Raw genomic sequence first — 17130 nt, forward strand, 5'->3', positions numbered from 1 at the left:
ACCACCAACAAAAGTTATCATGGCTGTTTTGTTCATTGTTGCATTCTGGTCTCTAAAGATTGTCTGGAACAAAGTAGAGGCGTTAATTTCTATTAATGAATAACCTTCTTGATCTAGGCTCTATAATCCAGACTGGCCTCATTCTTGTATATCAGGCCAGCCTCAAATTCAGGATTTTATTTTGCCTCTGTTTCTCATGTACTGGGGTTATAGGAGTACACTACCATTCCCAGCAACAAGAAAGTTCTTAATTTGTAGGTCTTAAAATTTTGCATGCAGTAAATATTTAATTCATTTTACTTCTTAAGGTAAATATCTTTTGTTTTTTTGTTATATATGTACTTGTGTGTATAAATCAAGTCACTTATGACAAAATCTTTTTTCTGTTTTATCTTTTGCACATAGTGCACATATGTAGACTAGAGGACAATTTGTGAGCACAGGGATCAGACTCGGGTCAGCAGGCTCATGAATCACAACAACTGTTTATTAACCTGGGTGTGGTGGCATGTTCCTATAGTCCATGAGGCTGAGGCAGAAGGATCTTTGTGAGTTAGAGGCCAGCTGGGCAATATAGTGAAAGCTGTCTAAAGCAATTTGTTATGCCATTGTGTACATTGATGTTATGTAACTACATTCTAAAATAACAAAAACAAATTTTTATAAATAGGCATTTAAATCAGCAGAAAAGAAAACAAAGCAAACCTTAAAAGAAGTACAAACAGTTACTTCTATCCAGAAGGCAAGAAAAGTGTATTGGTAAGTATTCTGTTCTTTTTTATGTTTAGTTTTTCTTTGTATTGGAATACAGCACTAGCTCTAAAACCAGGAGTCCTATTATTCTTCATCCTTATCCCATTGCATGCTCTCTCAAGGAAACTACTCTTTAGTTTTAGCTCTTTGTATTTATTTACTTATTCAATTATTTATTGTGTTGTATATGGGCATATGAATGGGGAAACGTGCCATAGAGCACACGAGGAGGTCAGAGGACGGCTTTCACCATATAGGTGCTGGGAATTGGACTCAAGTTTGACAGCAAGTACATTTACCCACTGAGCCATCTCTTCAGTTGCTACTTTTAGCTCTTCTAGGTCAGACTTTTATATACTCTTGCTTTTCTCTGTAATAGCTTGTATTACTACTTCATGGGGGTTTCTTAGGGAGCGGGATTGTGAGGAGAAAGTTGGTGGGTTTTTTGTTTCTGTTGTTTTATTTTTTTGAGACAGGGTCTTTCTCTGTAGTTTTGGCTGTCCTAGAACTTGCTCTGTATGTAGACCAGGCTGATCTTGAACTCACAGAGATCCACCTACCTCTGCCTCCCCAGTGCTGGGATTAAAGGTGAGCTTCACCACCGCATGATTCATCTTTTACGTTTTTATGGATTATTCAGTTGTAGTCACAGTGTTCTGTCTTCTTGTCTTTTTTGCTCAGTTTTTCTGTTGTTGCTATCTTCCTTCGAGTTAAAAATTATTTAGGGCTGGTGAAATGGCTAAATAGGTTTTTTTTCTTTTTGGTTTTTCGAGACAGGGTTTCTCTGTAGCTTTGAAGCCTGTCCTGGAACCGGCTCTGCCCCCTGCGTGCTGGGATTAAAGATGTGCACCACTATACCTGGCCTCTCTGACATACTTTTTGAGACAGGGTCACTCACTGAATCTGGACTTCCGCATTTTGACTAGACCGGCTGCCCATCAAGCCTCCAGATCTCTCTTCCTTTACCCTCTCTCCACATTGGTGTTACAGATGTGTGCTGCTTCTCCCAGCTGTTTACGTGGGTACTGGGATCCAAACTAAGGGTCTTTGTAGTACTTTACTGGCTGAGCAGTCTCCTTAACCTCCTGTCATGTTTTCAAGAGCTAGTTGGTTGGTAGGTTTCTCCAAGTACTTGCTGTAGAAGCTTTGATTTACTTATTACTGTTTGTTGATGAAGAGTCTTATTCTGTAGCATAAGCTTTTGCTTACAGAGGTTTCTGTCCTTCCTGGTCCCATAGCCATTCAGTCCCAAAGAAATACAAAGAGGTCTACATTATTTATAAACTGGTTGGCCTATTAGCTCGGGCTTCTTATTTACTAACTCTTACATCTTACCTTAGCCCGTAGTTCTTGTCTGTGTTAGCCATGTAGCTTGATGCCTTTTTTCAGTGAGCATTCTCATCTTGCTTCCTCTGTGTCTGAGTGATGACTGCAGACTGAGCCTTTCCTATTCTCAGAATTCTCCTGTTCTGGTTGCCCCGCCTATACTTCCTGCCTGACTTCTGGCCAATCAATGTTTTATTAAACTAATACAAGTGACAAATCTTTACAACATACGAGACAGTTGTCCCACAGTAAGCTTTCTAAAACTCATAGCTAGACCAGGCTGTACTGTAACTTAGAGACTCTTCCTACCTCCAGTGGGAGTCAGTCCCTAACTCTGTGTTACTTTTTTTACCCCTATCAATTATATCTTCTCCAAGTTGTTATATTTTATTTTAGTACTTTAAAGTATACAACATGAAGTTTTCATATATTATAGGCACAGTGAAATGATTATCATATTCAAGCATATTGTAGGCTAGGTGGTGCATGCTTGTAATCCCAGCAGTTGGGAAACTGAGGCTGGAGATTTGTCATGAGTTCATGAACCAAATTGGACTAAAGAACAAATACTAGGCCAGCCAAGACTTCAAAGCAAGATCCTGGCTCAAAACACAGGGACTGGTGAGATGGCTCGGTGGGTGTAAGGATGCTTGCTGCCAAGCCTGATAATCTGAGTTTAAGCTCCAAGAGCCCTTATACATGGTCCAAGAGGAGAGCTCTTACAAGTTGTCCTCTGACCGTCACTTGTGATCACATATACACACAGAATCAGAGACCAGTTATATTCATGTAATTTTAGAAAAGGTCTAAAAAGCAAATTTCTACCTATCATGTTCCCATGAATACCCATTTTGTCGTTGATTGGTCACCAGTGTACAGTAAGTTAATTTTTTCTTCTCCTTTTTCTAGTCTCTGTCTCTCTGTCTTGATAGGGTCTCTATACAGCCATGCTATCCTCGAACTCCCTGAGGTCCATCTACCTCTGCCTCCCAGGTGCTAGGATTGAGGATGTGCACCACCACACCTGGCTTTACAATTATAGTTCTCATGTTGCACTGTTGGTCTACAGATTTGTTCAGCCATCATGACTCTGTAACCTTAGAATAATATTTGCCTTATGACCTTGTTTACCTACCTCCTTTTTTCTGGACTCTCCAGCTTTCGTAGTAGCGACATTCATTAGAATCTGATGCCCCTTGTTTGTTGCTCATATTTCAGAGTAGGATATTAAAGTGCTAATGAGATGTTCTCTCGATGGTTGGACTTGTGACGTGATCTGTGTTACCTGTTTTGTGTAGAACTCTTGTCTTTAGGTTTTTTTTTTCTTTTTATCTAGTCTCATCTTGTGAAACTTTTTTTCCCCGTCCTACTTGTAAAGTGAAGGCTTAGCTGTCACAATCTCAGGTCCCAGTGGGAACCATACATGGTAGAGGGTAGTAGCATCCATTATGTTAGACCTCTATTGTTTCTGTTTTATTTCTGTTTAACGTGTTATGTGTTACCTCACCTTCTGTTGGCATGAGAAAAGGGGACTACAAACATATTTAGAACTGGAAAGAAGATAGAAAACTATTTGAGCAACTTTTAGCCAGTCCTGTTTTTAACCTCATCTTAAAACTAGTTCTTTAAGTTGCCATCTTTTGTTTGTTTTGAGGCAGGGTTTCTCAGTGTAACCCAGACTAGCCCTGAACTTGTGATCCTTTTGACTCGGCTTTCAAAAATTTGTGCTACCATATCTTACTAATGTTGACATTTTGAGTTTTATATTGTAAAAGAAGTTGTTTTCCTGGGTTCTGGTGTCATTTCAGCTTCCTGAGTCTAATATAATTGATTGTTTCCCATTTATCAAGTTTTTGTTGAATTTTTTGGTTTCCTTTTCTTTCGACTTAGTTTGGTTACATTTGACATCTCTATTGATCAGCTTGACTATAATTTTTATTTTTATATATTGTAGTGATTTTTTTTCTTGTAGTGTTTTTATCAGGTAGTCATATCATGGTCGTAGTGCCCCAATAAAACAAGCTAGAAATGTTCTTTTTTGAGTTGTCTTTAAATGTGGATCAAATTTACCTATAAAATGGAGTGAATAGTCCTAAAATTTTTCTTATAGGAAAGTGTTTCAAAAGCCTGGTATGGTGGTACACACCTTTAATCCCAGCACTCAAGTGGATCTGTGAGTTCAAGCCAGGCCAACATAGAGAAAGAAACCTTGGAGGGGAAGTGAGGAAGTGTTCCATTACAAATTTGAGTCAATCTATCTTTCTTTCTTTCTTCCTTCCTTCCTTCCTTTCTTTCTTTCTTTTTTCTTCCCTTTTTTCTTTTCTTTTTTAAGACAGTCTGTGTGTCTTTGGTTGATCTAGAACTCACTGTGTAGGGCAGGCTGGTTGAACTTGCAAATTTCCTGCTACAACCTCCCAAATACTCTAGATTATAGGCCTGCATCACCCCACTATACTTGGCTTGTTTTATGGACAGCCAGGGATGTTACACAAAGAAAGCCTGTCTCGAAAAACAAAAAAGGAAAAGCAAAGAAAGAAACCCTGTCTTAAAAACCAAAACAAGAATTAAATGGAAATAACTTGGGTTTCTGGGTTGTTGTTTGTTCTGATAGCCTAAACTAGCCTTAATCTGACACGTCGCTGTGGCTAGCCTTGAAAAACTCTTGATTCTCTTCTAAGTGCTAGGAGCATAGGTGAGTCTCATCCACCACACCTAGTGAGATAACTTTGTCATGAAATTTAGTTCCTCCTCCTCTTCGCCATTGCGTCCTCATCCACCCCCACCCCAGAGACTGTATCACCTTTACCTCTGCCTCCCCAGTATTGGCATGTGTCACTGTGTCCTGACAGAATTTAGTTTCTTCTAAAACTGCTGTAAATATTACATTACAGGTTTTTGTTTGTTTGTTTTTTAATTTTTAAAAATTTTTTTGCTTGGTTCTTGAAGAGTAATTGTATCATTGATTGTTTTTATCTTATTCTATACAGGCATGACAGCTTCCTGCTTTGTTATTTTTTGTTTTTTGGTTTTTTTTTTTTTGAGACAGGGTTTCTCTGTTACTTTTTGTTTTAAAAAGGGTATGAATTCAGGCAGCTATAAAGAAGAAAATGTTAACTTTATTTTCTTTCAATTTGATAGGTTTGAGAAATTTCTGTGGTTCATTAGCTCAGAGAACTATCTAATTATAGGTGGTCGAGATCAGCAACAGAATGAGATCATTGTGAAAAGATACTTGACACCAGGTAAGACTAAAATCTATGAAATTTTTTCTTAAATGATTTATTATTTATTTCACCAATGGGCACTGGTTTTCATCTTATACTCTTGTTTGACAGAATTCAGTAGAAATTTAATGCTCTACGTCTTACAATTTGTTAGGAAAGTCTTTACCACTTGTTGCTGAGTGGGTATTGCAAAAGGAGTATTGATGAGCTATTCTGTGCTGTTGGACTTTTGATCTTCTGCTGTATTTACAGAATAGCTTCTGGTTCTCCAAGTAACAAAAGATCCAAGTTTTTAAAGCTTAGTGTTTAAGTGCTAAAGTCTGAACATTTGTCCAGTTTACAGGCGGTGTGCAGTGCACGCCTGTAGTTGTAGCTGCTGGAGAGGCTAAATCAGGAGGGCCACTTTAACCCAGAAGTTCCAGATAAACTAAGTAGCCTTAAGAGATCCTGTTTCAAAAACAGGAAAGAAGCAGGCTGGAGAGATTGCTCAGCACTTAAGAGCATTTGCATCCCTTGCAGCTAACCTGAGTTCAGTTCCTAGCAATCACATGGTGGCTCAAAACCACCTGTAACTACAGTTCCAGAGCATCTGATGCCCTTTTCTCCCCTCTGTGGACACCACATGCAGGTAGTTCACTTACATACATGCAGTAGAACAATCATGAACATAAAATTTTTAAGTAAAGTAAAATTTTAGGAGAAAACAAAACAAAAACAGATAATAAAAAAAACAGGATCTAAAATATCACTTCACATTTGTCTTTCTTTAAGGAGATATTTATGTACATGCTGATCTTCATGGAGCTACCAGCTGTGTGATTAAGAATCCAACAGGTAATATAATTCCATTATCTGGAGTTTTCTTAACATTTAAAAAAAATGTTGCAGTTATGTATGTGTGTGGATGCATGCATGTGAATGTGCACATGTGATCTTTGCAGGTGCCCATTGTGTCCAGAGAGAGTATTTAATACCTTGGGGAGAGTCACAGTCATAGAGACATAAGCCAGCTGGGCTCTCGGGGCTGGCCTCAGGTCCTCTGCCAGAGCAGTCTTAACTGCTAAGCCATCTCTTTGGCCTCCTGAAAACGTTTTTAATGTTACTGATATGCAAGAATTAATATTCAGCTCCCAGTATTGCCAACAACAACAAAAAGATAAAGGAAGATTATAATGATATAAGAACGTTGCATGAATATAAAAGTCATACATGTCTGTCAGTTGTGTTCTATAATGCATGAAGGAATATAGTCATGGGGTGGGTAGACACAGGTACATTCAGTAATATTTAGAAATGTCAGTATTGAAGATGAATAGAATAATGAAGCTGTAGATGAACAAGGAAATAGAAGACTTGAGCAGATTGATGACTAAACCTAACAGTATCTCCAGAACACTGTCTAACAAGCAAGTATACTGGGAACATTCTCTACATAGATCAGATGATAGAAATAGAAAATTGAAAGAAATTCATAACAAGTAAAGAGATTGAAACACTTCATAAAGAAAATTCCAGCTAGTGCCCACCTTTAATTCTGTCAATCAGGAGGCAGAGGCAGGCAGATTTCTGTGAGTTCAAGGCCAGCCTGGTCTACAAAGCTAGTTCCAGGATGACCAAGGCCACACAGAGAAACCTGTGTTGAAAAAACAAATGAGCTGGAGAGATGGCTCAGGTTACACTGTCTGCTCTTCCAGAGGTCCTGAGTTCATTTCCCAGCTACTGTCCGGTGTCTCACAACCGTCTGTAATGAGATTTGGTGCCCTCTTCTGGGCAGGTAAACATGCAGACAGAACATTGTATACATAATAAATAAAATCTTTTAAAAAAAGAAAAAAAAAACACAACCAACTAACCAGCCAAACAATAAAACAGAAGAAAATCCTAAACTCAGATATCTTAATTGATGAATTATAGTAATCTTTTATTTAAAAAAACAAAAACAAAAAACTAGTACTTCAAAAATTCTTCTTCCCAAATAAGAGGGTGGGGATAGCCCTGGGCTGGTAGCCCTTGTTGCTGTAAGAAAGCAGGCTGAGCAAGCCAATAAACAGAACTCCGTGGCCTCTGCATCATCTTCTGCCTTCAGGTTCCTACCCTGTTTGAGTTCCTGCTTTGGCTTCTCTCAGTGGACTATGACACTGGATATGTAAGCCAAATAAACCCTTTGCTCCCCAAGTTGTTTTTTTTTTTTGTCATGGTGTTTTATTATAGTAGTAAAAGTAGAAACCCAAACTAGTACAGCAATAAAATGAAATTTAAAATGCTCAAATTGACAAGAAGTAAAAAAAACTCTTGTACCCAAACTATCTTTATAAATATTGTTTGTTTGGTGTATGTGTTTGGTTTTGGTTTTTGGAGACAGGGTCTCTATATATGGAGACTTACTATGTAGACCAGGCTAGCCACAAACTGTCAGATATCCACCTGCCTGTGCCTCCTGAGTGCTTAGAATAAAGGTGTTTGCCTCCAAGCCCACCCTTGTCTTTATATTGAAAAAACAGAGCAAAACAACAACAAAAAAAAAAACCTAAGGAAGTCCCCAGAATGTTTAGAGGTATAATAAACAAAGAGCAGTGTTCACACAGCCTGAGATGAGTACAAAACAAGTTGTAGCTAAGCGTGGCGGCACAGGACTGGAACTCCAGCAACTGTGGAGAAGAGGCGGAGAACCAGCCTGGGCTATGTGAAACTCTCCATCAGAAAAGAAAAGAAAAGATGCTGTATTTATGTATACTAGTGTCTTAGTTACTTCTCTATATTGTGATTAAAACAGCATGGCCAAAGCAACTTATTAAGGAGTTTAATGCAGACTTACATTTCCAGCCACAACCTGAGAGTCAAGTATTCAAGTGCCTGAGATTTGTGGAAGAGGAGGCATCTCATTGAAACTACCACAACTGTCAGAGAATAAACTGTTAATACAGGCATAATAAAATAAAAAAGAATAAAATAAAGGGTATGGGGATGTAGTTAGTTAGTAGGGTGTTATCCTAACATCTATTAATCGCCATTACCACATAAGCAGGCATGATGGTGCAGGCCTATAATCCCAGCATTCAAGAAGCAGAGGTGAAAGGATCAGAAATTCTAAGCAATCCTCAGCTACATAGCAAGTTTGAGGCCTGTCTGGGCTATATAGTACCTTATCTTTGAAAAGAGAAAAAAAAAGGAGTTATGGCTCAGTGGTACAGTACTTTTCTCACATGCATGAAGCCCTGGCTTTTAATCCATAATACCATAAAACTGGTAATAACCTAGCAAGATTTTAGTCTCTTTAAAGAGAAGACTTTAGGGAAAATCTGTAAAATATTGAAAGTAAAGAAAGGCAGGTGTGGCAGTTCATACCTGTAATCCCAGGAACGGAGGCAGGAGGACCACTCTAAATTCTAGGCTAAACATAAAAGACTACATATAATTTCATTTATCTGAACTTTGCAAAATATGGACAGAAAGTAACAGTGATTGCAGGTAGCTGAGTACGAAGGTTGCTTTGGGTTGGGTGTTAGGGGGTTGGGAGTATCGAAGCCTACTGTATACCAGCCTCAGCACTCTCTGAGTGTTCAGAGTAAGACTTCTGTGACAGGCAAAGACTGGCTTGGGAACAGTATCTTGTGTGGGGGGGGGGGGCGGGGTAGAACAAACTGACTGACTTAGGCATGTTTTTCCTGCATGTATCTTTATTTCTTGGGGAAAGATTTAAGAAGGAAAAAGGGAGAAAGCATAGGGGCATAAGGTATAAGGGCAAAGCATCAGACATAAGGGTAAGGTGTGATCTCCACAAAGGTTTCAGTTTATATAGGCATACAGACAAGTTAACAATCCCATAGGCAGTTACAGTGGTATTGAAAGACTAAATGCATTTGTAAGCCCCCTCAACCCTAAGACATTTTTCTAAAACCTTACACTCACTCTCTCTTGGAAAAGGGACAGTCGCCCACACACACACATGCTGGACTGTTTATCCTCCTGTGTCCTTGTGAATAATCTTCAAACATAACTTCATTCTGGGAATTGAGGCAAAGACAACCCACAGATGCTGACTCAGTTCCTGATGTATTGATTTAGTCACTGGAACAAGGTCAGGAAGACCACAGAGATGCTCTCTTATCTCACCTGACCACACAGCTATTCTTCTGTCCTGGAATGGACCAATCACTGCTAGTAACCCTTTGAATAAGCCAATCCAATAAGTTGGAAAACAACCTACAGGTCCCCCCTTGTGTCTGTGGCTTTTTGCTTTAAAAGATGGACTGTAACAGCTGTCGGTTGTCCTTCATATCCCAAACCTGAAGGACCCTGTCATGGCAGAATAAAAATCCTCTTGCTTTTGCATCAATTGCGGCTGTGTGAGTGGTGTCTGGAGCAACTCCTCCCTGATGTTTGGACATCTAGTCCAACAGTATCAAGCATGCACCTTATGTCGCTGAGGGGGTGTGGCTGTTCACTTGCTACTGGGAACACTGCTGGCTTGATTGGCATTAGCCTCTAACTGATTGAGTTAAAAGGAATCTCTTCTGGGGACCCTGCTTTTGACTCCAGCAGGGTGCCCAGGTGAGAACTTTTCTCTCTGAAGCTAGTTTTAGAGACTCAAGCCTTTTTCCTGTATAAACAGTTAATTTCCTGGGTTATGATCCTATGTTAGTTGAAACCAGAGTAAAGGGTAAATATAGAATATTAGTAGCCTGTTGAGCCAGAGCAGAAGACCAGTAGATTACATCTTCCTGAGTCTGCTATTAGAGCAGACGTTACCTCCTGTATGAGGCTCCTTTCTTATCAGTGACTGCTGTCAATGAAGAAGGTTTGTGGGGAACTAATTTTATGTAAATTTTGCCTATAAGAACAAGGACTTGACTGAATCCTTTTCACACCCTGGCTAAATGGTGTAGAGGGAGGTATCTTATTATTTATAAAGAGGTGGTAGGGGACCAGTCTCAGGAGGGGACCCTAGGTTGGGTGGCCCGAGTCCTTGGTGGGAGACAGGCAGATAGATACGCCATGCAGAGAGAGTTTGGATATAGAGTTTATTTAGTGGATTATGAAAGAGGAAGGGAAGGGGATAGGGGGAAGAGGGGGAGAAGAGAGAGAGAGGCAGAAGCTGCCTCTCCAGAAGAAGGGCAGACAGAGAGCTTGGGAGAAGGAGAGAGGGAGAGGAGGTTGGAAGTGGGTAGGGCTTGTGTCTTAAAGGGACAGGGTACCCAGGTGACAGACAAGGCCAACAGATTACAACAGTTTCCAGTTGCCCTACAGGAAAAGTCAGGTTTATACACTGCTGGGGATACTACAGAAGGAAGAAATGCCATGATTTCACAGGATTTTTGCAGAACTGACAGTGTCTTATCCAAAGGACAGATATTTCCACAGCTCTGCAAAAAAGGGTTCTCCAGGTGGAGTGTATGCATACACTTATCATGGACAGTCTAATAGATCTGTCAGCTGTACATTTGCTGTATAATACTTGTGGGCTCACCACAGGATGTGATAAAATGTTTTGGAATTCTATAGTGGCCGTAGTTACCCTGCATTATCATGCACTCATAAGCACACATACATATACATGCACACACATATGCACAAATAAGTATAAAAAATAAAATACAAACTTTTGGTCCCTAACACTAAACAACAGGTAGAAGTAGGTAGAATCTTGACATAAATGTGGTGTAAATATTTAAGATAGAAGATGGTTGACTGTGTACTAAGTATAACTTTGACATCTTGCTCTGTGGAAGCCCTATACTTTGGTATTGAAACATAGCATTGCTGTTGTAGGAGAACCCATCCCTCCACGGACTCTGACTGAGGCGGGCACAATGGCACTTTGCTATAGTGCTGCTTGGGATGCTCGAGTTATCACTAGTGCTTGGTGGGTGTACCATCATCAGGTAATAAGGGCTGTGTGGTCCATTTTCATAATCTCTTAAGGGCTATACCTCATTACAGATGGGTAGGATGTAGAAGGAAGAAAAGTACCTACCTTGATAAAGTTTATGTTTAAGCAGTAGAGAAAAATATATGCAAACCAGGTGGTAGGTGCTGTGAAGAAAAAAACAAAATTTCTCCTTTGGGTTTTTGAGACAGGGTCTTCCTGTGTAGCTTTGGCTGGCCTGGAACTTGCTGTATAGACCAGGCTGGTCACAAAGATGATCCGCCTGCCTCTGCCTCCCAAGTGTTGGGGTTAAAGGTATGCAGCACCACATTCGGCTCAATTAGATTTTCTGAATTCTCTTTTGCCTCTCCAGAAACTAGGTGTCAGTTGTGTTTTGTGTATTCACTTGGTTTTAGTAAGTGCCCCTCTATGTTTTCAGTGCTCTTTTGTTTGTTTTTGGATGCCTTTTTGATTTGTTTTTGTCATACTGGAGATTGCACTTAAGAGACTAATGCATTCTAAACAGTGCCCTTAGCCTTCTTTATTACTTTGTGATGAGATCTAAGTTCCTCCAGCTGGCATTGAGCTCACTTTATATCTCACACAGGGCTTGAACTCTCAGCCCTTCTACCTCAGCCATTTAGGTAGCTAGGACTACAGGCCTGTGCCACTAAGCTCAGCTGTTAGTGCTATTTGATATTATCATTTCATATTTGATTTCCCATTGCAAATAGATCCACATTTTCAAGAATTATATTTGACAATGATATATTGATTATACAAGAATCAGAAATTATGTGGTAGGATTAAAAAATACCATCCTTGAGAATTATTTTATATTTATGTTGTTTGCTATTCTGTGATTTGGTTTTAGGAAATTAATGTACTTGAGGGGTAATACTTTATACATCCACTATTAAATCACTATTGAAGTGGTTTTCTAATTGTTTATAACTAATAAAAATACCATCAAATCAGAGAATTTACAAGTCTGTAAAATCTTTGGAATGAGCTCTCTCACTTTGTGTTATCAAACTACATTTTGAAAATTCTATTAATTTTTATTTCCTTGTAGGAGAAGCTGTTTTAGGAGCTGGGGAGGTGGCTTAGTCAGTAAATACCCTTATCATCAAGCCTGATGACCTGAGTTCAATCTCTGGGACCCACATGGTGGGAGGGGAGAATTAATTCCTTGCAACCTGTCCTCTGATCTCTGCAGTATGTGTGTGTGCCCTCTTCTTGTGTGTGTAGACATTATAAATAAAGAAATCTTAAAAAAAAAATCTTTTAAAGCGAGACATGGTGCATGCCTTTAATTCCAGCAGTCTTGAGTTAGAGGCTAGCAGCCTAGTCTATAGGACAACCAGGGCTACACAGAGAAATTCTGTCTTGAAAAATTAAAAACAAAACAAAAAAAACCTTTCAGACTATTTTTTTAAGGAAAGGAAAAGCTGTTTTACTTTCAAAAAGAATCCCAGAAAAGGATTTTAGTGACTATAACTTTATCTTCTAGTAAATTTTTGTGCTAAGCTTATTAAACTTATTCTCTACTCATTATATCCTATGCTAGAAGGAAAAGCTAGGTCCATTCTAGTCCATGTCATTAGAATGGAGTAGTGGGTCTTTTGTTCTTCATTCATGCCGTCAAGTATATCTGTTGTTGGAAGGATATATGTGTCTGCAATGTTGAGGATTTTTACTAAATTATAAAGTTTTCAGCACTTAAGAGTTGCTCACTTGAATATGATTATTTCCTCCTCTTGGGTAGAAAACTTTTTAAAAGAAGATCTGAAGAGACTAAAGATGTAACTCAGTTGGGTCGATTTCCTTTCTAGCATGCACAAAGCCCAATGTTTAATCCCAGGGCCACGTAAAGGAGGCGGGGAGGGGATGGGGCAGGCACAGTGGTAATCCTAGCATTTAGACGGTGGAGGGACTGGAAATTCAAGGTCATCCTCGGTCACACAGCAAATTCAAGGTTGACCTATAATAACTGAGAATCTGTCTCATTTTTTTTTTCTTTAGATAAGAATATAATGCATTATTGTGTTCTTCAGGTGTCTAAAACAGCACCAACAGGAGAATATTTGACAACAGGAAGCTTCATGATAAGAGGTAACAACTTAACATGAAAAATATCCCTAAGTTGAATTATGAAGGCAGGAGCCATTTTACAGATATTCTTGAGTAGAAATGGGTTGCTATAATTGCACATACAAATTTTGTTGAGAAACAAAGAAATTTTTGCCTTGGCATGGAAAATTCAGCATTTGTTGTCATACAGTTATTGATGAGAATGTATTTCACATAGTTGGATTATAAGAATAAGAATTATAGCCGGGGGGGGGGGGGGGGTGGCGCACGCCTTTAATCCCAGCACTCGGGAGGCAAAGGCAGGCGGATCTCTGTGAGTTCGAGACCAGCCTGGCCTACAGAGCTAGTTCCAGGACAGGCTCCAAAGCCACAGAGAAACCCTGTCTCGAAAAACCAAAAAAAAAAAAAAGAATAAATGAATGAATAAGAATTATAGTCTGACCTTTTTAAATAAAAAAGATTATTATGAAGCCAGGCGGTGGTGGTGCACGCCTTTAATCCCAGCACTCAGGAGGCAGTGGCAGGTGGATCTCTGTGAGTTTGAGGCCAGCCTGGTCTACAAGAGCTAGTTCCAGAACAGGAACCAAAAGCCACAGAGAAACCCTGTCTCGAAAATAAAAAAAAAAAAAAAAAAGATTATTATGGTTCTGGCAAACTCAAAAGGTGGGAACAAGCATTCATACTTTTTCTTGATAACTATTCCTATATATAATACTAAGTATTTTGAATGCTTATGTTCTAGTACAAGGTGAAAGTGGATATAATCAGTGGTATGTATTATTTTCAGACAAAAAAGTAGAAAAAATGATTTTTATAATATTAATGTGTATTATCTTTTATAGGAAAAAAGAATTTCCTTCCTCCGTCGTATCTAATGATGGGGTTTAGCTTCCTTTTTAAGGTACTCTTCACTTTCTTTGGGCTTACTTTATACTCTCACTGAAGCTCAGCAGTGAGGAAAAACTCTTTCTCCAGGTAGATGAGTCTTGCATCTGGAGACATCGAGGTGAACGAAAAGTCAGAACACAGGATGAAGACATGGAAACACTGACAAGCTGCACAAGTGAACTCGTGTCAGAAGAGATGGAGCAGCTAGGTAGTTGACATGTTATAATACATTGGCTTGTGATTTGTTTGTGCTTGTTTATGTGCACATGTGTGTGGGAAGCCAGAGGACACATTGGGTATTTCCCAGGCACTGTTGACTTTCTCTAAAAGTTGGGTTTGGTCTGGAGCTTGCTCATTAACAAGGCTAACTGGACAGTGAGCTTACCCCTTACCATGGTTGTTGGGATTACAGGTGCGTGCCACCACGCCTGATTTGCTGTTGGTCCCCTTCCCTGATGTTGTTTCTGCAAATCTAGCTCATGTCCATGTCCTGAGAGGCAAGCACTTTACCAATGAAAATCTTCATCTTCCCAACCAGGCTTGGGGCTTTGTTTTCCTCTTGACAAGAGACTGTTGTGGAGCCTGGCTTGCCTAGAACTTGTCATATGGATCAGGCTGGCACTGAACTTCTAATAGTCCTTCTCTCTTTATCTCCTTGGTGTTAGCATTAAAGGAATTCACCATCATACCCAGCCAAGCCCTGTGATTTTTCATTCTTTAGTTTTATTCCTAAATCTTGAGAAATTGTGCCTCTTCTGTGATGACCAGAATTTCAAAAATAACCCAAAGTACTATTAATTTTCTTGAATTTTATTTCTGGAAATGCTAAATATGCTTTTTTTGTGCTAAGGATTGAAAAAAATATTCTAATGATAAAAATAGTTAACTAAATACATAATCAAAATACATTTGGCAAAATTTACGTTCCTACTGGATATCTTATAAATATATCTAACAGGTAAACTTGGATATATATGAATTAACATTTCCATTTGGGTTTAGGAATTAGAAATGATAAGATGAATTTATATCCAGTATAGTTCCTAACATTTTGGTTCGGGCCAGTCTTTTGACTATTATCTTGACTCAGTTTTCAAATGCCAATATTATGGGTATAAGCCAGTATGCCTAGCTTTGGTTGATTTTCATAATTGCTTCAAGTAGAGAGACCTACCAACCTAAGGAACGTAGAGAAAGGGTACCCTGAACTACTTCTATAGTTATTCTCTCTCCTAGGGTCATTTTTTTTGAAGTCATATTGCATTGCTTAATTTAAAACTACTATGTTGTTAGATTTTGTTGATTGATACCTACCATGTCCCTGTTATAAAATGCTATATAAATAACAATAATATTTATTATTTAATTTCATGATAATCCTTGCAAGATGGCAATTGGGTCCAGTTATTAATATTTGTATTCTTTCGATTAAGTGTGAAGTTAGTTATATTATGTTTGTTGGTTGTCATTTACAAATTAATAAAACTAGAATTTATACAGCTACTTTTATTATCTTGCCTTCTGGAGGCAGCTGTGACAGGCAACTTAGGTTTGTAACAGAAATATCAGCACTGCCCATCTGTGACAGAGTAATCGTGGAGGTCATGTGAGGGTCCATCTGTGACAAGAGTGATCCTGGAGGTCATGTGAGGGTCCATCTGTGACAGAGTGATCGTGGAGGTCATGTGAGGGTCCATCTGTGATAGAGTGATCCTGGAGGTCATGTGAGGGTCCATCTGTAATAGAGTGATCCTGGAGGTCATGTGAGGGTCCATCTGTGACAGAGTGATCGTGGAGGTCATGTGAGGGTCCATCTGTGACAGAGTGATCGTGAAGGTCATGTGAGGGTCCATCTGTGACAGAGTGATCCTGGAGGTCATGTGAGGGTCCATCTGTGATAGAGTGATCGTGGAGGTCATGTGAGGGTCCATCTGTGACAGAGTGATCGTGGAGGTCATGTGAGGGTCCATCTGTGATAGAGTGATCCTGGAGGTCATGTGAGGGTCCATCTGTGATAGAGTGATCGTGGAGGTCATGTGAGGGTCCATCTGTAATAGAGTGATCCTGGAGGTCATGTGAGGGTCCATCTGTGACAGAGTGATCGTGGAGGTCATGTGAGGGTCCATCTGTGACAGAGTGATCCTGGAGGTCATGTGAGGGTCCATCTGTGACAGAGTGATCGTGGAGGTCATGTGAGGGTCCATCTGTGATAGAGTGATCCTGGAGGTCATTGAGGGTCCATCTGTGACAGAGTGATCGTGGAGGTCATGTGAGGGTCCATCTGTGACAGAGTGATCGTGGAGGTCATGTGAGGGTCCATCTGTAATAGAGTGATCCTGGAGGTCATGTGAGGGTCCATCTGTGACAGAGTGATCGTGGAGGTCATGTGAGGGTCCATCTGTGACAGAGTGATCGTGGAGGTCATGTGAGGGTCCATCTGTGATAGAGTGATCCTGGAGGTCATGTGAGGGTCCATCTGTAATAGAGTGATCCTGGAGGTCATGTGAGGGTCCATCTGTGACAGAGTGATCGTGGAGGTCATGTGAGGGTCCATCTGTGATAGAGTGATCCTAGAGGTCATGTGAGGGTCCATCTGTGACAGAGTGATCGTGGAGGTCATGTGAGGGTCCATCTGTGACAGAGTGATCCTGGAGGTCATGTGAGGGTCCATCTGTGACAGACTGATCGTGGAGGTCATGTGAGGGTCCATTTGTGATAGAGTGATCCTGGAGGTCATGTGAGGGTCCATCTGTGACAAGAGTGATCCTGGAGGTCATGTGAGGGTCCATCTGTGACAGAGTGATCGTGGAGGTCATGTGAGGGTCCATCTGTGACAGAGTGATCCTGGAGGTCATGTGAGGGTCCATCTGTAATAGAGTGATCGTGGAGGTCATGTGAGGGTCCATCTGTGACAGAGTGATCGTGGAGGTCATGTGAGGGTCCATCTGTGACAGAGTGATCGTGGAGGTCATGTGAGGG

The 17130-nt window shown here is 40.0% G+C and overlaps 1 protein-coding gene across 3 annotated transcripts in view; it reads left to right on the forward strand.

Moving 5' to 3' along the window:
- Nemf (nuclear export mediator factor) overlaps positions 1-17130 on the forward strand; it is a 55117-nt gene that overhangs the window by 23563 nt on the left and 14424 nt on the right. For all 3 annotated transcript variants that reach the window (XM_075947473.1, XM_075947474.1, XM_075947475.1), the window contains exons 16-22: positions 671-759; positions 5218-5321; positions 6075-6137; positions 11073-11185; positions 13227-13284; positions 14106-14164; positions 14239-14359. In XM_075947473.1, coding sequence (XP_075803588.1) covers positions 671-759; positions 5218-5321; positions 6075-6137; positions 11073-11185; positions 13227-13284; positions 14106-14164; positions 14239-14359 — 607 coding nt within the window. The remainder of the gene's footprint in view (positions 1-670; positions 760-5217; positions 5322-6074; positions 6138-11072; positions 11186-13226; positions 13285-14105; positions 14165-14238; positions 14360-17130) is intronic.

Source organism: Microtus pennsylvanicus, chromosome 14, assembly GCF_037038515.1.
Source record: "Microtus pennsylvanicus isolate mMicPen1 chromosome 14, mMicPen1.hap1, whole genome shotgun sequence".
Classification (NCBI taxonomy): Eukaryota; Metazoa; Chordata; class Mammalia; order Rodentia; family Cricetidae; genus Microtus; species Microtus pennsylvanicus.